The sequence below is a fragment of the Plectropomus leopardus genome, chromosome 5 (genome assembly GCF_026936395.1).
Source record: "Plectropomus leopardus strain MGB_pleo_1.0 chromosome 5, ASM2693639v1, whole genome shotgun sequence".
Lineage (NCBI taxonomy): Eukaryota > Metazoa > Chordata > Actinopteri > Perciformes > Serranidae > Plectropomus > Plectropomus leopardus.
Window position 1 is genome coordinate 18,750,375 of NC_142180.1, and position 22,149 is coordinate 18,772,523.

The 22,149-nt window shown below is 43.9% G+C and overlaps 1 protein-coding gene across 8 annotated transcripts in view; it reads right to left on the bottom strand.

Moving 5' to 3' along the window:
• The window catches only part of ephb3b (eph receptor B3b), an 86,852-nt gene that overhangs the window by 33,500 nt on the left and 31,203 nt on the right, over positions 1-22,149 (bottom strand). For 2 of the 8 annotated variants that reach the window (XM_088077662.1, XM_088077659.1), the window contains exons 2-12: positions 21,069-21,133; positions 15,056-15,728; positions 10,725-10,880; positions 9,395-9,730; positions 6,844-6,980; positions 6,038-6,200; positions 5,389-5,497; positions 3,763-3,815; positions 3,373-3,495; positions 1,049-1,296; positions 277-492 (exon numbers count right to left, since the gene is read on the bottom strand). In XM_088077662.1, coding sequence (XP_087933788.1) covers positions 277-492; positions 1,049-1,296; positions 3,373-3,495; positions 3,763-3,815; positions 5,389-5,497; positions 6,038-6,200; positions 6,844-6,980; positions 9,395-9,730; positions 10,725-10,880; positions 15,056-15,728; positions 21,069-21,133 — 2,279 coding nt within the window. Of the gene's footprint in view, positions 1-276; positions 493-1,048; positions 1,297-3,288; positions 3,508-3,762; positions 3,816-5,388; positions 5,498-6,037; positions 6,201-6,843; positions 6,981-9,394; positions 9,731-10,724; positions 10,881-15,055; positions 15,729-21,068; positions 21,134-22,149 lie in introns of all 8 variants that reach the window. The other 6 variants (XM_088077661.1, XM_088077655.1, XM_088077660.1 and 3 more) reach the window with 5 other exon arrangements.

The window sequence follows — 22,149 nt, forward strand, 5'->3', positions numbered from 1 at the left end:
TTTTCCCACCTACACCTTCCATCCATGGTTGAACAGGAAAAAAGTCCCTCTCTTCACATAATGGTCATGTCGTGAGAACAAGCTTGACCTAGATCTATTTTGTAATACACTCCTACTTGGCAATGCTGTGGATTACTTTGAAAAAGAGATTAAAACTATTTACATATTGGTGACATATTGATGTTAAAACATTACATGTAGCACCTTTAAACATTTCAAATGCGAATACACTTACACAACACACAAACACATACAGACACTTATTCTCTGACTCACCAGGGAGCTGGTGTATGTAGGGTCTGTAGGGTCATCCTCGAGGAAACGAGATAGGCCGAAGTCGGACACCTTACACACCAGATTACTGTTGACCAAGATGTTACGTGCAGCCAGGTCTCTGTGCACGTAGTTCATGTCTGACAGGTACTTCATGCCTGCTGCAATACCACGCAGCATGCCAACCAGCTGGATAACTGTGAACTGCCCGTCATTGAGCTGGAAAAGGGAGAGAGAGAATGACAAGGATAGATTGTAGATCAAGGTTGGATGTTCAAAGGAATAATATGCTTGCTCCTTTTCACCCATATGTGTCCTACCTGTCTATTTTTTCAGTGTCTCTTACAGTAATTTCTTTGCATATGTCCTCTTACCTGCATGTTTCATCTCCTATCACTTACACTGTAACGTTTTTGTCTTTTTTACATATCCATCCTCCAGTCTCCCCTTCCCCTTTCTCTAACAGACAATGTATGATGTCACTTTGAGGCAGTGATTCATTGGAGAGTGAGCTCTTTGTAAATGTCACCAATCGCCCAAATGCAGCATTTGTCAGATAACCATTGTGGGCTTTGCAGCAGAGCTTAAGAAGACCTTTTATGTCTCCAAAGAAAGTGAGATAACTAAAAGCAAGATCAAGCAGATTTGCATTGGCTTATTTGCTGGATAGTGTTGCATTATTGATAAAATCACAGATACATGGTTTATAAGAAGTAGCTATTATTAGAGCTGGTCTTGCAAGCAATGTCTTTATTTGTGGTGATATTTCTCTTACCCTTAGGAAAGAGTCCAGTGCTCCATTCTCCATGAACTCAGTCACAATCATCACTGGCCGACTTTTGGTGACCACACCTTCCAGGCGGATAATGTTGGGGTGGTCAAACTGGCCCATGATGGAAGCCTCAGACAGGAAGTCTCGCCTCTGGCGGTCAGTGTAGCCCACCTTGAGAGTCTTGATGGCTACGATGATCTCCCGGCGCCCGGGCAGCTTGAGGCGACCACGACACACCTCTCCAAACTCTCCTGCGAGAGCCCACGAGAGCCAGCCAGAGAAACAGCAAAAGAGGAATAGGAGGAAATAGAGAGAGAGAGGGAGGGGAGAGAGGCATGACGGAAGAGTGAAGGAGAGTGGGGGAAAAGAGGGGAGAGGGGACAGTTAACTGGTTAGAACCAAGGAGCCAGGGAAGGGTAGCAGGAGGGGTGGGACGGGGAGGGAGGGGCGGGGACTGCAAGAGAAGCCAGGACTCTAGGCCATTGTCAAGGGATGATGGTGGTGATAGGGAAGCATACAATGACTTTGTGCTGTTATGCTATTGATTAATAGAAACAGCATGGTGCGTTTGAGGCATGATGACGAAATGTGAGAAGAGTTGAAAAAATAATGCTGATGTTGAGGAGTGACGGTGTGGGGAGCTGAGTGGGGCAGAGGGGGGTGGGGGGTCAGGGGGTTGGGAGGGGAAGCTAAGCTTCGGAGTGGCTGGAGTAGCGGGCACAGGAGGAGGAGATAGGTGGAGACAGAAGCTTGGGGGTTTTCGGAGTTGTGGACGCTTTACGTTTAGAGTCTACACCAAGCGTGTGCAAGAATGCAAGAGAAGTTAGGCAATGACAGCGATGTGTGTCAGCATGGGTGCAAGGGTGACAAAGGTGGGGAGACAGGGAAGGGGACGGAGGATTGGAGGGACGGATTGAGGAGGGGGTAGAGGAGAGGAGGGGGACAGGGAAGACAGGGGTTGAGGGTTTGTCACTTTCAAGGCGAATGCTGGGAAGCGACGGGTTTCAAGTAGTAGCCTCAGAAGTAGAAGTCGTAGTAGTAGTAGTAGCAGTAGTAATGGTAGTAGCAGAAGCAGTAGTAGGGACTCCCATCTCTGCCATCACGACGTCCTCCATTTTGGCTCAGATACAATGCTAAGAAAACTCAACCTTAATTGGAACAGTCCTGCAGCTTTTGAGCAGAGATATTACTTTTTAAATATATCAAATGCATTAAAAATATTTTGCTATCTACAACAACAAAAGTTAGGGAGGATTTCTAAAGGAAGGGACACAACCACATAATGCCAGGAACATGTGTTAAATAGAGTGAACTAGAAGAAGCACTCTTTAATAAAGAGGTTCTCAAGACACTAAAAAGTGGGCAGGGTCAGAGATAGCCAATCCTGGAGAAGAAATATTTTAATGTGTTATACCCCATTTAAACTGGATTAATATTTCGATGGGATGCGGGATATAAATGTTAGGAATTGCTTTGTAAAACTCAACACATTCCCAGGGCTACTACACATAAAACAGTTTAATTTAAAGATAGCCATAACCCATTTGGTGAGCCTGTAGGGCCTTATTCTCCATATGGGCTTTAAATAATAACTCTATGTCAGCAACCAAGTAATGGGGCTGTGTAAAATTCTTTTGTTACACCCCCAGAACTCAAATTGTGGTGACTGTTGACATTTTAAAAAAGAGAAACTGGAAACTTAGTGAGTTACATCCAAATGCGCAAATTGTCTATAAAAGGTCCAACAAGTGTGCAGAAAACAATAGGGTTGTAATTAATACTGAAAGAGATAAGAGTGAAAACCACAAACATTAGCTCGGACAGGATTAACATCTTCCCTTGAGAAATAAATCCTGTCTGTATGGGGCTTTAGTGTTGCATTATCCAAAATCTGCTTCAATTAGATTCAAAAATATTTTTTCAATCACTCAGAAACGACTGCTGGTTCTCTCTCAATCCAGGATTGGTCTCTGTTTTAAGGACACAGGTGAATTTGTGAGATGATAATCCACCATAGGCATTACAGCTACTCTAAATGCATATGGCATGGTAAACAACGTTAAGGGTTCTAGGACTGTGATGGTGCTAACTTAAAGAGGACATATTGTAGCTAGTTATGCTTTAAACACAGAGTGCTAAAGACATCTGTAAGACTGGGAAAAAGGGGGGGTTCCTAAGAGATGACGAGTATGGGAGGGGAAAGGAGCAAAGGAGAGGGCTAGCGATGAATTGAGTGAAAGTACCGCTTGGTGTGAAGTCCTCTAACGGTATGGCCTGGAGGTGACTAGCAGTCTTCCCCCTGTAGCTCAGGAGCTTTGGTGGGTTACCTGCGCCGATGACCTCCTCGATCTTCACGCAGGAGACGTCAATCTCCTTGGCAAACTCGCGCACTGCCTCATTGGGGTCCTCATAGGTGAAGGGGTCAATGTAGACTTTCATTCCCGGCGTTACTATAGGGGATTCAGTAGCAAGAACAGGAAAGTGAATCTATAATGTCAAATACAAATTCAACATTATTCTTTATCATCCAAGTATAAGTTAATAAAAGATCTGTTATTACACTTTATTATTGGATAATGCGTCAATTCATGTTATGTGAGGTGTACCTCAGTGTTTGCAGATGCTCAGTCATGACTTATAGTAATGACTGTGCATAAGTAATGCTGTTAGAATGTAAATAATGCAAAAAGGACGGGCATCTCAGCAAAGAGACTTACTGTACTGCTGCAGTTTCTCTGTGTACTCCGACTCTGAACCATTTCTCTGCTTTCTGTTGAGAAAGATGAAAACACAAACTGAATCATGTGGACTTCACACAGCAGGGCGCAAGCACCGGAAAGGAACAAAGACCGGCAGAGAAAAAAATATCTCCTAATAATGTCTGCAGAAATGTAGCCACGTTACGGTGTGGCTTGGGGAAAATATTTTGTCTTTTTTGCATCGGAAGCAAGGGATACACTGTAGATAAAGTTTGGATCAATGCCTGGTGGTAAAATGATTCATACTTGGGGACTGTAACATGAGTCTAAACAAAAAGATATCATACCATTGTCTGAAGCAGCAAGTGAAAGCCATTCACTCTCAGAACCCCCAAAATGAGCAGCCGAGACAAAAGCAGACTGAAACAGCAAGCTCAGCTGTCTCGCCTTTCTCGCCCTACAGACATCACACTGTTCATTTCAATTCAATCTGCCTCTTATTTTCTCCTTGTGGACTCTCTTTCTATCTCTCTTGCTGTCATTCTCTCTTTCCCTTTTCATCATTGCTCTTCTCTCTGTTGCCCGTGTCTCTCAGTTTCTATATTTTCATCTTCATGCATGTATCCCTTCTGCAACGGGGAGCGGGAGGGAGGACACAAAGACGATGACAGAGCGAGGGGGCTGGGTTGTTGAAATTACATGTTAATATGCTTCCTTTGTTGTCTAACCAGTAACCAGGGCAATAATACCCGATGGTGATTTGCATCTTATTTTAAATTCTAATTCAGTTCCGGAATATGCCGAAGTGTTTCGTTTTGTATTACAACTATTTTCTCCTTCTTCTGTGGCAGTCAGCGCAGTAGTTAAGCCAAGACCCTGAGAGAGACACAATGTAGCGGTGTGAAAATAGAAGAGAGAGAAGAAGCAAGAGGGAGAGGTGGGGGAGCAAGGGAGATTATTATTCAGTCTAGCGTGACCGATGCCCACGCTTGTCAGCCACTGCCTGAACTGGCTTGCGAAGGGAACCCTGTGGGCGCTAGTCAGTGGTGGGTGCCAACCTTTCACACGTATACACACATGCACTGCATTTGCTGTCTGACAAATGAGTGGTATAAGGATAAACGAGTGTGGTTAGACCCAGCTGATGTAGTGTCAGACGTTTTGAAAGGTGTGAGCAGCCGTTCGCATCTTCCCAGTCAATTGGGCTCAGCAGACAGGGGCGCATCTGGGTTCTTTGTGGTCGGGCAAACGCACAGTTGATTCTGAGCGCTGGGCCATGAGGACAGGCCTATCAGGCCCAACAGCTGTTCCACCATGCTGTGTCCAGTGAGCAAAGTAGCATTTTGGCCAAAGTTGTTTACTATTCACAGATTCAGAAGGCTAATCTGGCATTCAGCAGCCTCACAGGTGGCACAGCAGTCCACTGAGACTGTTCTGCGGTGGTTTGGAGGACATGCAAACAAAGTTGACATTTGAAGCTTGAATTTTTTTTCAACTTGAAGGAAAAATATTTTACATAAATGTTTCTGTATGTCTTCAATGCTTTGTATACTACAGAGTACATGAGTCATTTAAGACATGCTTTGCCACATCTTTCACGTGTTCTGTCTTTCTGAAAGGATGAGAGAGGAGTTATATTCTGACCTGAGGCAGACAATAGCAATGACCACAACTGCAATGATGAAGACCAAGGTGGCGGTTGCTGATCCCACGATGAGTGGCAGCTGCTCCTGCCATGACTTTGGAGGGTCGGCTTTAAGGTCAAAAAGAAAGAGTGGTTACTTGGCCAACTCGTCAAACATACACCCACACAAGTCATATGTATAGCTGAAGACTGTGCCACTGTGTGCTCTGCCATGAGTCAAACCGTAGGCTTGTATGCCTCTCACGCCCACGTCATAAGTGTATGCTTATATAGGGAACCATGCCCTTGTGTTCTTCAGGCTGTATTAAGCATAATACAGAGCAACCTGAGACTAATGAATGTGTGTATGAAGACTGAAAGACTATTCACTTACACTAATGATGAGTATGATGTAGAGCAAGACTGAGGCTGATACTTTGACTGATTGCTAGGAAATGGTAGATTTTCGCCAAATCATAAGTCATTTTCTCTATAAGGATTTCAGTCTTTTCAATGAAAAATAGGCAAAGTAGCTCCTGGCTCGATAAGCTTTTGAGCCTCCATTATGTTCATAAGCTTAAGCATAGCACTATTCTCGAGGTATTGCTGCTAAGCCATAAATATCCCAATATATCCCTGGGTAATGAAGTAGGTATAGGAGGAACATACTTTGCAGGTTGGTGCTGAAGTCGGCCGGGCTGCTGTAACGGCCGTAGCCGGCCACTGTTCGGGCGCGGACCTGCACCACATAAGGTGTACCAGCCTTAAGACCTTCGATGCGGGCATTGCTCCGTTGTGCAGTCATGGTATGGGCAATGGCCTCCCCCTGATCCTGTAGAGACAAAGAAAGTCGGTGATGAAAACAATACCAAATTTCAGCCCCCTGTGTTGTGCCATTGATCATAATCCCCTCTCTGATGCTCTATCCTCTCTTACATGGCAGACCAGTCTAACCAAGCAGGGGGATGAAAAATATTAAGACAAGAGCGAGAGACAGAGAGACAGATAGTAGCCGGTGTGTTAATCCAACGGGAGAAGGATGTGACAACACACAGAGCAGATATACACTGTGTGTCTTTGTTCTCTCCCCGAGGAAGATCCAGCCACAACTCTCTGGGCCCCTGGAAAATGCAGAAACTTTCTAATGCATGGATTGAGAGAGGACAGGGTATAAGAGGGAGGGCAAGAGGGAGAAATGGAATTAGGGGTACAGAAAAGGGCAAAGCATAATAGAAATATGGGAAAGGATTGGGAGCAAAGAAAGAGAGAAAAAGGAACGAGGGATCGAGGGATGGGAAGAGGGGAACAAGTAGGAGAGGATGATCACACAAGCTAAGATTGGAAAATGGTGACTTGCCTCACTGCAACCATGTGTTTATCAGCGGAGGCATTGTTTTCCAAATTTACAGAAACACAGATGTAACGAAGACCATGCAAGTCAATGAAATTGGATTGAATTAGAGGTGTTGACTTACATTGCTGCTTACCTTCTCATGGTACTTAATCTCATAATCCAGAATGATTCCGTTGGGTTTCTCTGGAGGCAGCCAGGATAGGCTCATGGTGCTCGCTGTAGCTGCCATCAGGTGAACTGTGGGCACTGCAGACGGAGCTACACAGGGCAAAATAAATAAAGGAAAATCCGTTTTATTTATTGTTTTCTATGTTATGCCTTTTCAAGTTCTACACCCTTTGTATGTCCACAGAAGCCCAAATACAAAGTCTTAGGCTGTGGGCTTTGTGAACAGCTTTGGCCAATAGTTAGTATGCAGAACCATTCCCCACTAATGCTCAAATTCTCCCCCCCAGAGTCCTCAGGGAGGGAGAGGGGATGTCTAATTCTCCTGTGACAAGAGAATCAAACTGCAAAACTGATGGATAAGTCTCTGGTACATGCAGTTCCTTCAACCATGCACCAACTGTAGGCAAGCTTAAGGGCAAGTACACATACAGTCTTAGACTTTTCACTTTTCGTTTTACTGCATGCCTGTTGAATTACTGCTGCATTTTGGCTCCAAACTCTCGAGGAAGTGTTTGGGAACAGTCATGTCTTCCTCTGTTTCTAGTTTTCAAGAAACCATATGTACTGAGCATACTGTTACCACGTGAAAAAATGTGTGTGCACTATATAGATTACATTATTTATATAAAATGCACACAAGTATACAAGTAGTCTTACATGCATGGTTCCTGGACACACACTCACCAAGGAGCTTAAAACACACTGGCACTCCACCCACCTGAGCTTTTCATGCTTTGTTCTCATGTGCCTATTAATGGCCAACTGCTGTCTGTCTCCCTGTCTCTCTTTCCTCTCTTCTAAGTTTAGCCTTGTTTTGCACCTCTGACTCACTACCTTCTCTCAGTCTGCTCCATCACTTTTGTTTCATAACTTGAACTGTCTATCTCCAACTGTAACTTCTCTTCAAAACTTCACTTTTTCCTACACTCACACCAGTCACCTTAAACTCCCCTGTCCTCTTCAGCTCTTCACTTTTCATCTTCCTTTTCAACACTGCAGACCTACATGTCTGCTCAGCCTCGGTCTCCCACCCCTCCTTCAAGCTTTTTAATCCCCAGTCACCCCCCCACCACCCCACCCCACCCCCTGTTTGTGGCCAGACATCCTTCTGTTTCTCTCTCTCTTTCTCTTTGCTCTCCAAACCTTCCCTCTCCTGCTTCTTTCCCTTCCATGCCATCCGCTCAGGCCCACCACATCTCTCTTTCTCCCCCAGAAGACAATGCTTTCTAGGCAGATCCCCTGGTTACTCCAGCCAGGGGATTAGGGGCCCTCCTCCGGGAGAAGACATTGAAGTAACCATGGAGGTGGCCCCTGGGGCTTATCACCGCCCTAGTATTTATTTTGGTTCTTAAAAGGTGAATGCACATGCAGGGATGGTCTTGGGACAACACCAGGGGATAATCTGATCACAGTTGATGCTCTCTTGCCCCCTCCTTTACCTTCACCTCTTATTTTGCATCCAACTGACCCCAAGCATCCAAAGATGGACATTGGTCCCTGTCAGTCCAGTGGTGAACCCCTTGTTAAACAACGAAGCCCTCACGTGGGGCCCTGTAGGGCCTTTGGGTCCTAGGCCCACAAACAGAAGGCATTCCTAAAGCATCTTTTAGGAGGTTAGAGGTGAGGAAGACAAGGCCATGGAGAGAAGAGATAAATGATGGGGGAAGGAAGGAGAAAGGGATAATCTTTGGTGTTGTTTAAGCCTGCAGAGCTAGCAAATTTGACATAGCGACTAAACACATCCAAGGCACAACATAAGAGCCCTGGGAGAACCTTAACAAAGACCAACCCACAACAACTGAAGTTCAGAGTAAGCTCAATAGCACTGAGGTTATTTGAGGTAAATTGAACCAACTGAAATTGCCAAATATCAGTAAGTAATTGCAAAAAAGATTAATCTGCCTACATAACCACTTACCAACCCACATACCTATCTACTGTGCCTATTTTAATCCAAAATCATTAACCCTTAGATTTAATTTACACTTTATATCTCAAAGTTGTGAGATATATAAGCAATAGCTTGTCATTACTACTATGTAATTGTTCTGTTTATAAATTAGCTGTGTATCAGTCTTTTATACACAAAATATTTTATTTTATCTCAGCACTTATTGGCCTAGTTACTGTTGTTGCTGTGGGCTGGAGGAGTGGTGGGTTGGAAGCAGTGGGCAGCTAGAATACTGAGGGTTCAACACTTTGAATACACACTGCCTCGCTATTGCTATTTGCAGCAGTGTTAGTACAGAGCAAGCTGTGGGCGTGTGAAAAAGGTCCCTTTCTAAGCTCATTCAGAAGAATGTCTTCTTTCTCAATCCCTGTTCAAAGGGAAAATATGTAACACACTCCTACATGCACACAAGAAATTGATCTCTACTTCTTAAGCGCAGAACGTATTCTCTAACATTCTTTTGTATCTTCTTCCAGCCTTTGAAAGTCGGCAATGCCAACAAGTTCAATATTGATCTTTGACAGGTAAGCCACGGGGCTGCAGCTGCACCTACCGGCCTGATTTGTGGTGATATTCACTGCAGAGAACTGAGGTGCATAGGGGCTCTTGTTGGAAACACCGTTGACCGCCTGGATCTCGAAACTGTACTGGGTGTGGGCCTGTAGGTTACGGACAGCCACGCGGCGCTGGGTCAGGCCCAGATGGCGCGGTGAGATATCAACGTTGTCGTCACACCGGGAGCACATTCCCCGCTCAGGCAGGCACTTCTTACAGATGACGTTGTAGAAGATGTCTTCACGGCCTCCCAGGTCACGTGGGTCGCTCCATTCCAGCACGAGCGAGGTTTCGTTCACACTGGAGATGACACTGCGTGGTGCAGAAGGAACAGCTGCAAAAGGGAGGTAAAGCGTGGATGAGATGAGGAAAATAGGTTTGGAATGAGAGCAAATTTAATCTCCATGCACAATAGGTGTTAAGAAATTTGTCTTGGTGACAGTACAGAGACATGCTGACAATAGCCAGAGATTCATATTGCAAAACACAGTTTACATATCATTATACACACATACATTCATTATTCCATTGCTGCTATTCGCACAATTCATGACCCAAGAATCTCCCTTGTGCTGTAGTATTAGTACATTTTTCATGCATTAACTAGAACATTTTTTTCTTCCAAATAACAAGAGTCTGTTCCATCAGTTCTTAAAAAAATAAAAGGACAGGAGTTCAAATTTGAATTGCATGCTCATTTCCACTGTGTGTCTGTGTGTGAAGTGCTGGGGGGGAACAGTGAGACAAACTATTGGCAGAGCCTTGGCAATTCTTATCCAATTACCGGAGCCTTATCTCTCGCTGCACTGTGGGAGAATCAGCCCCCCACCCCAGCAACAGAAAAAAGGATCTTCTTCTCTCTTCACCAATGAATTAGCTCCTACGTGTGCGTGTTTGCTGTTAACTAAGGCACTGCTACTAGAAAAATTCCTCCACTGTCTCTCTGAATGGCTGCATCAACAACAGATAGACTTCCCAGCAGAGGTGGGCGGGGGAGGGGGTTGGTTGATAACGTTTCGAATATCATTGGGAAAGCAAGCAGACTTGTTTGCCATCTGTGTGGCATGGTGGGAATGTCCTCCTGAGGGATTTTATCAGCCATTAAGGACAAAATTCAAAAACTGAAGTTTGGGAGGACATTCACAGTTAAGAATTTTTGCTTTATAGATAACAATACATTCGATTACTGCCTGAATATGAGGTATAAATCTATATCTGTCTGGCTCTAAAAGGGATTATAATAACAGCATCTCACATTATCAGTAAGAAAACAAACAAATAAAAACATGCTGATGTTATTCATTCAGTTGAAAGCAATCTTTACTTACTGGTACAGGGGGAATCAGGAGAGTCTGTGTCTGAGCGGTAGTAACCGTTTCGACAGGAGCAAATGCTAGATGCCCCTGAACTGGCACGGCTGTTGGCTGGACAAGGCAAGCAGAAGCTGTCTCCCTGTTTAGACTTGAAGGTACCAGGGCTGCAAGCTAATGGCAAAAGAAAGAACAAATGGAGAAAGAAAAGTCTTTATAATTAAGGTAAAACATTTTTTTTGCTATATTTATATTACATTTGTGTGGGTCACATTTTCCAAACATTTTCTCGTCCCGGAAAGTAAATACTGAATTTAACTTTCATATATCTTTAGCTTTAGCATGCAGTCCTTCACAGCAGGATGTCATGTCTTAAAGTCACATTATGTAGCAAATAGGGTTCATACACTTTGGTGCCTACAGAAGGTCTCTGAGTGCAACACCACTGTTGTACACACATATAGCGCTGTTACGCCTCTCCCTCATGGACAACATGCATTTGTTGACAAGTTAAGGAATGCAGAACCGGCGAAGACACTGTGAGAGGCAAAAGAACCATGCTGACTGAAAACATTCAGTAATATTACTGGATTTTGCGCAAATATGACTGCTAGTGTCTACAACACATTGTTTGCAAATTATTTGCATGTAGAATATGTTTGTATTCAGGTAAACTGTGGCCATGACGTCTTTTGGCTGTGGCTAAACGGCAGAATTGGAGAGGGTTATTTATTACATGCTAGTTGAGACAGGTCTGTTAGGTTCCTTATTCATAAGGCTTACTCTAAGATCGACACCATCAGAGACGTAATGAGACAAGCTAACTGGCCTCTTTTTAGCTGACAACTAGTGTGTGACATTGTGCTGTAAAGCCGTACGCACTGCTCATGAGAGAACCGTGGCCTGCTGGCCAAGTTACATAACGCTGAAAGCAGGTGACCAGGGCACTCTGTGTGAATGGGATAGGCACCATTCTCCCTGTTGAGAGTGGTGTACGATTAGACTGTTCCACTTCATAACGGCTATTTTTAGAGGTGAAAAAGCTAAATAATGCTGCTTTAACTATAGTGGATAATTTTATGGTAACACTATTCCAGCTCACTGGTAAAAACAGCTCATTTGATGTGTTCAGCATGTGCTTGTTTATATACATGTGTGCACATACACTGGATTTGTTCCCTACATGTTCCCTTTTTCCCCCTAATGGAGAGTGCATCTTCTACAAACTGTAGTGGCGAAAGGAGATAGGGTTTTTGAGCAGCATGTAGCTGTTTGTATAAACCCGTGCTCACACGATGAGACTGTCAACCCACATTACATACACGACCCTCAGAGCCAAAACGCTGGCATGGTGCTTTCATCTGTATTATGAAACACATATAAACATACACAGAGAGAATCTGAGAGGCACACACAACACATGCTGAGGTGTACACAAACATGGGTCTGGGCACAACTGTACAAAGATACATGTAAACATAAGCACACTCTCCTGGCCACAAGTCACTCCACACTCCAGTGTGCTCAGCGTTTTGATGCTTTGGCCTGTGAGATCGCTCCCTTTACAGACTGACACAAAACCACCTTTGACATAGTTCACTCTAAACTGGCTCTCTCTTGGTTAAAGCCTAGTTAATCAGATGAAAACACTGCTGGCCTTTGTGAATGCCCTATCTCCATTTATAGCTGCTGTTTGGAAGTTTATAACTCAGGTGATCAGTTGCAGACGTGCAGCGAAACACTGACAGCGGTACCATGATCCAGAACACTTTGGCAGGCTCCATATCTTTGATAAACAGTCTCGTTAAAAGATGAATGAGTTTGCCGCAGTGCTTAATAAAAAAAGACGAGAGCAGGTAAGACAGGCAAAGTTTACAGGGGCCAGTTGATTAGCTGACCCACCAGCGCGTTGCTCGTCAATGTCAAGGACACACTGCTGTGTTTGTTCCTCTGAATGGTAATCATCACCATAGCTCCTGCGTTTGTTTTTCACTCCCTGTTAAAAACAACCAGGGTTGGAGGTCAAATTTACAGCAGACCACTTCCTGCTCTTGCTGTTCGCCTGTTTTTTGTTTTTTTTTGAAAGTTCAATATTAGCACAAAATCGCCAGATGACTGCACCGTGTACATTAGCACTGAGTGTGTTTGTTCTTCCACCATTAATCAGAGTCATCCACACCGCCAGCTAACAGGAAGTACTGTTTGATAAACAGATAAGAAATGACCTCGAGTTTTACCAGGTGGGAGAACAACTTCTTTGATTTGACCAATCCAAGTTTGTTTAAGTTATACCAAAGTACAAGCAATTTCTCAACTTCCATGGGATGACAGTGTTAGTTTTTGAACATGTTGGCCTAATGAAAGATGTTGATGGAGCATTCCCATTAACAGAAGCTTTTTTTTTTCAGAATAGGGTTGAAAGTGCTGATCAATCACTTCCAGTGAGTAAGGGGGTCATCCTCTGCCTTTTATCAATGCTCCCCTCAGAGGATACGCTAAAGAATGGGGAAGAAAGAGAGACAAGGGGCAAGAGAAAAAGGGAGGGAGCAGTGGAAGAGGTGGAGGCATAGAAAAAGCTAATCCTGCAGGCGCTTTTTTCCCCTCTTTCCCCTCTCCCCTGTGTCTTATCCTAAGCTCTATGTTCATGCAGAACATAGAGCTTAAGAAACTGATTAGAATGTATGCTGAAATTGGAAAGTGTGGAGCATGAAGGAAAAAGAAAAGAACATTCGAGGTAAAAAATGGGCAGTAAACGAGTGGAAAGGCAACAAAAAAGGCTCATCGATTAATATTAATGCAGGCATCCTTAGTGTAGCTCTTGTGGCGTATTAATGAGAGCAGCAGCCTTCAGATTAGGAAAGCACAGGAAGGAGAGGTAATGGCTAGTACAGCAAAAAGGGAGAGGGAACGATGTTGGATGCTGCATGTTGGAATGGGGACAGAAAAGCAGAGAAAGCAGAGAAAGCAAGAATCATGGTAAAAAGGTAATGAGAAATGAGTATAGTGAGTGGACCTAAGGAGAACTGAAGTGAGAAGAGAAGAGAGGGGGATTTATCCCATGTGGTTTCCAGTGACGCTTGATTAGAGAACGTTTTATTAGGGCCTAGTCGCCAGGGCTTTAACCTTGAGCTGCCAGGAGCAAACAAATGAGTTTTTAACCACATACACCATCCTTTAGATTTACTATGCTCTCACACATACATGTACACTCTTCGTCTAAAGGTGAACACACATATTCAGGGTCTGCCAGAAGCTGCCAGTGTAAAGTATCCACCCACTCCCTGCTGGATCACTAGTGTGTGAACTTAAAGGTCTTCTCAGTCTCATCTTTTTTTTGCTATAAAAAGAAGAATAATCCCTCTAAACCTGGGCAGGCAAACCACACACAAACTGTATACATGCACAGGCACCCAGCCGATCAATAAACCTGCCGGGTCCCTTCGCTCCCTCATTTTGCCGTCTCCATTTGACCTACGAATCCTAAGCCTAATTTTACGCCCCCATACCCCTCAACACACTCACAATTTCCATTTATCCCTCTCTCTCCTCCTGCTGTCACCTGCACTCTATTTCATTCGGGACCTTGCTGTTTAAATTCACCTTGCTCTCAACCCCTGTGAACCTGTCATGTTTTCCATCAGACCTCAAACCATCATAAGGCCTCTCAGAAACAGACAGCCTCCCCTGCATTTCCATTTATTTAGCAACCAGCTGCCAGGCAAAACTGAGGTCAGAGGAACAAACAGGCTGCCTGCTGACGCTGTCATAGCATGTATTATTCTACCTTGTAGTCATTGGATTCATGTGTCGAAGAATACAAGGCACATAAATGGCACATATTAAAGTGGCAGCTGGACAATCTAGTGATAGAGGCTGTAACCTGTAGCCCAAACAATAGAGGTTCAATCTCCCCAGCAATCGGTTTGTGTCCACAACAGGCGTTTGTCAAGATAAAGCGTCCTTCAGCAAGACTTTGACCCTCTTACTGCTTGCTCATTGTAATTCACCCTGCATAGAACCATAAGATACTGTGTGCCGAAAATGCAAATGTAACTTTTTTCAGCAGTAATAATGTGATACATTATTGATCACCATAGGGAAATCCCCCCAACCCTACCACCATCTTCCAGTAGGGTAAGTAACTGTGGAATAAGATTCAGAATAGCGCACATGCTCTGTAGATTTGTAAAGATTCATGGACTTGCCTGGGGTCTGTTCAGCTGCTAAAATAGTGCTTGAATCTCATGTACCCTGTTGAAGTTTCTCTTTAACCTTTACATTAATCTACCATCAAACACTGTCCAATAAAATCCTGGACTGACCAAAAATACCAATGTGAAAACACTCACCTTGACACTGGGTATCCTTCATGGCTGGTTCAAAACCAGATGCACAAGTGCAGGCTCCGACAGGAACCATCCACTCGCCATCTCCATTGCAATAAAGTTTCAATGGCACAGACACCTCCAGGGCATTGGGAACACAAGTTCCTGGCGCAATCACCAAGGAAGTTGCCTCAGCCCCAGTTGCTGTCTCTGGGAAAACAGCAAAGTTGGCGATGGTGGTCGAGCACTTCTTGTAAAAGACCCTCACTGAGATGAGCGACATGCAAGCACCAAGGTCTTGGAAGGCCAAGTAGAACCCGGCTTTGGACAATGGCCCAAAACTTCGGACTTTTGTGTTTACCCGCCCAGACTCAAGCATGGAAAAGCTCTCATCTGGGGCAATAGTGTCCACTTTGACATAAGGGTTTTCCATCCAGAAAGGGCTGGTGGCTGTGGCCGAGTCTGAGTCAGACTCATAGTAGAAGAGGTTGAAGGTCTCTTTGCAGGAACCGGGGATGTTGGGAATGCTGTTGCAATCACGCACTGTGAATTTCATCTCCACATACACACGCAGCACATCCTTTCGTGGGATGAAGTCACTGCGTAGCCAGTTATTCTGGTTGAGCTCACGTACATTGCAGACTTGGTACGTCCGGATGGGGTTCATGGCGTCATCATAGCCACTCACCTCTTCCCACTGAAAAGAGAGTAGAAAAAAAGATAAACAGGTTAGAGGCTGTAGAAAAGTACTGATGTCTTTGACAGTGCATCTGTCTGATTTCTGTAATGCACATTCACCCATCTCCGGACACCTTGCGTTGAAACTTTTAAAGCTACATTCAGTTGCATTGCAAATAAAGAATGGAAGAAACACAGCAGAGATTAGGACCTAGAGAGAAAGAAGAAAAGGGTTGCTTTTGGGGTATTTTCAATTACATTCCCTTTCCTTTGCCACGCTACGCTTTTCATCTCTGGTTAGTGTAGCGAAAAGCCGGGGACGAGGACTGCAAATTCATCTCAATTACAGCAACCTGTCACCTCCTCACCACAGAGCCACCACAGCATGTTTACCTCGTATCTGTTTGGAAGTAGCAGCCACATTGCTTCACAACCAATTACGCTTCAATTACAGAGCAATGATCGCAACGTCCTCTAATAAAGACGCCGGTTAACCTTCATGATTTTCGGTTTTTACACTCCCCTACATCTTTCAATGCTACTACAGTACCCAGGGGGTGAATTACTCAGGATAAAATGGGATTAAATTTTCTAAACTTTGATTACCAGCTTCATTAAATGAGCGCAAGCAAACTAGACTGTAAAAGCTGTGCTGTGAGACACTGTAATCTAATGCATTTTCAATCTCGAATGAGGACACCACGATTAAATCATTTCACTTCAAATAACGATTCCTGTGTGTATAATATATCTTTGCGCACATGCGTGTTCGTGTGCCGGTGTGCTGAGGGATCTGCTCCCCTTTACTATCAGACAAACAGAGTGCATTTATGCCTGGCAAGTTTATTTGCATAGCACCTTTCAAATACAAAGGCAAAGTGTTTGCATAAGGCATGGCAATGCATTAAAACATTTAATAAACAATGATGAGAACAATTAAATAGAGCAAAATAAAACAAGACAAAGGAATAAATGCTAGAGTGAGGCTGTATCTTAAAATCTGTACTACTGTGCATTGCTGTCATTGGACTTCCTACCAAAATCCATCAGACTGAACCTGTGACCTTATTACAGGATGGTCTTCACATCACTCAGCCCCCATGCCACCCTAAAATACAAAAATACTTAACTCTTAAATGCCTAGAAAAATTTCTAACAAATTTAATATCTATGGTTGTACTCTCAGGACTGAAGTTTGCATCGAAACATTTGACTGTCTCCAAGTTCTTGCATAAAGGCACCAATTTGCTCTCCAGAGTCAGTTGTTTCCATATGAGCTCTGTGTTTCTTAATTGAGGCTGTGATATGGATGTGGTGGAGACAAGGCTATTCATCCAAGACCCTAGAGGCCATGAGGGAGAGAGGGAGAATGGGCGTAGCTCGGCCGTGGCATTAAAACGATGGCCCAGCAAAAGCAAGAGAGATGGAGGAAGCAACCAGAGGGAATCGATAATCACCGACCAGGTCAATGAGATAGCTAAAAGCATGAAGTGTCAATGGGTATTTAGTTCAGTGTAATAAATCACCCGCTGCAAAGCATTTGTGGGTGTGTGTATATGAGGTTGTGCATGTTTGTTTAAATGTGCTACTGTGAGTCTGTCTGCCTGAGTGTGTATACCCTCTTTGTGTATGTTTGTTTGAGAGTACATAGGTGTGCATCTGTTTGTGTATGTGCATGTTTAAAGAGAGGTCATCCCCCGCCAACACACCCGAGTAGCCAAACACTCTGAGCGCCTGCTTACCAAGCCTGAATGAATTAAGTAGGTCATGTGAAAAAGGGTCAAGTTTCTTGGCATCGATTTTCAGCAAGATGAATCGTTATGCAAGATTTGTGATCCACTCCATTTTCTTTGTCCTTTCCAATCAAAGCTTTAACTCTAACTTTCAGATGACAATAAACAATGCGTCTGTGACGCACTATCACCCTCCTCCAAGGTCCAAAGGGCCGCAGGAGAAATATGTTTTGCAATTATTTTGGCAAAACTATGACTCTTTGGAATGAGGGCGCAGTTCATGCTGCTGGAGTTTGAATTATCAACATTTGATGAATTTAAGGTGAAACCAACCTTGGTTGAAACTTAGTATTATTAGCTTTACGCACTAGCTAAAATGCTGTAGCCCCAACAAGCTTTTGTGTGCTTTTATTTTTTGTCTTTTGTAGCTCTCTGAGGCTAATTCTAAGGACATGTCAGCTTGTTCATAACATGTTTAGGCATGCTGTGGGCCTGTGTAGCATACAGTAATACGCTAACAAGAGTTATTATCTCCAAAAGTTAAGGTATACTGTTATCAGTGTATGGTTATGAAACACTCTGTGGGTGTCATTCCAGGTCTAAGGGGAGCCTTGCAATAAAGTGGAATTCCCCTTACATGATCCATCTGTTTTGGAAGACAAATGATATGCTATATGGACTAAGTTACATACAAAACAAGGAGACAAAGTGAAAATTGGAAATCTGAGCAACAGCATGAGTGCGGCTTGCGGTAGGTGACGACAGGCATACGCACACCTTGACTGAGACATGCATGATGCACAGATGCTACAGGCTATACAGACAGACAGTGAGACATAGAAATCTGCATACCAAAGTGCAGACATAGAGGGCAAAGAAAAATACAGAATACATGTACACACACGCACGCACATAATGGTATGTGTAGGACGTGCCTCACACATATCAATAATTGAATGTGCTCTTACGTTCAAACATTCAATAGCTTCCACAACTACCTTTACACCGAGAGCGCTGGCATTAATAGTAGCACTTATATGCCACTTGTCTCTGGACTCACTGTCAAAAATACACAGTTTATGTTTTCTCCGTGGAGCTTTATGTCTGATGCTTTATCTGAATGTGTTGTGTAACACTGTAAAAAAACAGTGATGCTGTGACTCAGACTTGGCTGGACAGCATCCCCGGGAGAGTGTGAGTAGTCTGTGAGTGGGTCTTCTTCTAAGATTTTTTCTTAGAGATTGATTTTTTTTCTTTCATATGCTGTCTCCCTCTCTGCATGGACATTTCTGTGGATTTTACTTAATCTCAGTCTCGCTGTTCCTCCCCTCCCTTCCAGCTCTCTCAGTATGTAGTTGTGTTTGTCCTCTCAGCCACTGTATCAGTTCCTCTTAAACACTAGTCACCCCTAACAAAAACAGGCTGCGACGCTCCCGTTGCTAGACCTCAAAAGCATACAAATAAACACAAGTACAATACATTGCGCATAAAAACAGAAACAGGACATCGGGGCAATGGATTTTTTTGTGTACGAGAAAAATAAAAGGAGGGAAAAAAGGTTGGAAAACTCAGGGACAGCCACTGTCTGTGGCACATTCTGCTACAAAACAAAAAAGGCAGGCAGGAAACTCATCGAGTCTTTGGGTTGGTAATGTGGGAAATCTGGAGTGCAAAAGGCTCTCCACTGTATGTATATCTGTTGAAAAGGAGCATCTGTTGCGGGTTTGCTTGGAAAACAAATGGGGAGGCGTTTTTTAGTTCCTATGCCATTCTGCACAGGACCGGTGGGAGCATCGCTGCTGCATTGTAGCTTAACGAGGAGTAGGGGGGCAGACGGAGGCAAAGGAAGATGGACGGATGGGAAGACGGAGGGACGATGGGGAAGGAGGGCACCGAAGACTGTGAGGGGTTTGTCCCACTGATTGTTGCAGCTGAGGTAGCTAGTGTGTCTGGATTCATTAGTGCTTAGTTACTTGGAAGTAAAGGAAGGGGAGAATAAGGAGGGTGGGCGACTTCGAACAGCTGGGGTGGAATGTTCGTGCAAGTGTGTTGGGGTAAAAACAAAATGTAAAAAATGGGGGCCCGCCTTTCAAAACACAAGGGCCAAGTCAGAGGGCCACACAAAGGCGAGGGGAGGAGTGCTGTGAGTCTTTGAAGTGTAGCTGAGGAGGGGTCAAGACTCTTTTTGCTCCTCTTTAGGCCATTGTGGAGACCACATGGGAAAGCAAGATGGGGCTGTCACAGGCACTTTGTGTGTGGTAGATTTGGATGCCAGGGTGTGCAAAGGGTCAACGGCAAAAAATATTTTAGTGTTTAAAAGGTTAGTTCAGGAGGAAACTGATGTTTTTCACATGTTTTAAGTGCACTGAGGCAAGGGGAAAGGAACATCTGTGACTGGGCGGGTCAGTGAAATTGGATTGCAGTGTATCTTTTTCTATTCGCTAAAAAGCGCATCATGTTGAATACCAAAACATATCCTGTAGACTGATTGACTGGTGAAGGTGTGCAGAACTTTTCAACAAGAGACATGCAGAATGAACACTTAAGGAACAGGGTGTGAGTTGTAGAGGGATTTAGTGGCACCTAATGGTGAGGATTGTAGATTGCAACCAGCTTAAACTTCTCCTGGTTACAATTCCTTCTGTGTGCTTTGTTTAGGCGGTTTTCATCATGAGCTGGATTATCAGCAGAGGTTCTTTTTTCTCAGAAACAAACAGACTAGGTGATTTTAACTGGTAAAAACACTGAATAAAGCCAGTTAACATTACAAATCAGTATCTCTCCATTGGTACATCGCTGATAGGCTCAGCACCTACTAATGTGGGCACACCTTGTTTCTGATCCGGACATTGGGAGGTTTTTGACATAAGCTGAACTATCTGCAGGGGTCTCCTCCTCTCGAACACAAACAAACTTGGTGACTTAAATCAGTAAAAACACTGAACAAAGCAGTTTCAAGTTACAAAATAATGTTTCTCTGACACTGTCTGGCTCATTGGAGACAGACCATTAGCCTAGTACCTGCTAATGTGTGCTCACAATTTGTTCTCATAACTTAGGATCCAGATATTAATGAGTTTTTACTAGGAGCCGAAATAGCCGTAGATGTCTCTTCCTCTCCAAAACAAACTGACCCAGATGTTTTTTTTCCTGACAGGGGTTACTAACTTTGGTGGCCAATGCAAAACCATGAATGCCCCCATCCAGAGCCAGCGTTTGGTTTGTCCATTATGGGCTACTGTAGGAACACGAAATCTCTAAGGACAAGGACTTACACACATATACATGGCTCATTCTAAGGTAACAAAAATGCAACGATTCTTACATTAAAGAAAATACGTTTATTGTATTGTATTCCATTTCTGCCAGGTTTTGTCCCCTAAATCCCACACACTGAACTTTGAATGTGCTCATATAATACAAATATAGAGTCAGAGTTACTGTCTAAACATGAACCCACACGGTTATAAGAAAGAAACAAAAACAACAGCAGTTTTGTTGGGTACACAATTATCTCTTCACTTTAGTCTGTCTTTCACTAAATGATATCACACACACACACACACACACACACACACACACACACACACACACACACACACACACAAACTGCACAGATAACTTACCCCGGTCTCAGGGTGAGAAGTCCAGGCTAATTCTGTCGTGGCCCACTTCGTGTCCATCAGTGTCTCTGTGAACAGAAGCAGAAGAAAACAAGCAGGTCAGACAAAGAGGAACAGGATGACAGAGGAGATCAATAGAACTTTCAATAGTTTTACAACAATGTCATAAAACCTGTAAAATGAGCCGCGGAAAAGATAAGAAGCTCGGACCAAAGTTGTTCTCAGATAACTGGCTGAATAACCGTATGACAGAAGGCGCGGGCTTAGAGTGATATTAGATTCAATTAGCCAAAGAAGTAGTGTACGTCTGTGGGTGACAGGAAGACCAAGAGACAGTGGGAGCGCGATGCATAGATCGAGGTGGGTGATCTGTGAGGTATTGTGTGACATTTATTGCGCCTCCTCGTCTGGCTAATTAGTCTCAATTAGACGTTTGCTTTCATACAGGGGAAAGGAAACAACAGCGAAGTCTCGCTGAGAAATGGTTCCGCTTCCCACAGGGCACCGCAACACACACACACACGCTTGATAACACCCACACACATACAAAGAGTAACAGGTTGTAAAACTGCACAAGATATATAACCCAGCAGAAGGCTTGAATGGAGAAGGGGGGTTATAAAGTTAGGTGTCACAAAAGAGGAGCTCTTGAGCGGAACGGAGGTCAATATGCTTCAATTGGATTCACTTTCTGTCAATACTTGAACACTTCACGTTTACCTAACTTTTATGCCTGTCCCTTGGCACACACAGAGAAACACAACCTGTACCAGTGCACACAAAATGGTGGATCTCCTGCAAATCCCTTCTCTCCCCTCCACTTTCCACACTCTTGTTTCTCCTGGCAGAGATGCCGGCTTTGTGAGAGCAGGGAAGAAACACTATAAATGTTGAGTCTTTTACTACCTGGCGCTCAAGGCGCAGTATGCAGCCACCGTTATTATCTCAACCGCTGTGCTGTTCTACAAGACAGTAAAAGATGATGAAACAGCACTGCTAGAGAGTGAGCTTGAACTGTCCCTGGTCATGGAAGGTGTTACGTACCATTTTTCCTGCCTCAGGTGCAGGGGACAGAACCTGAAGA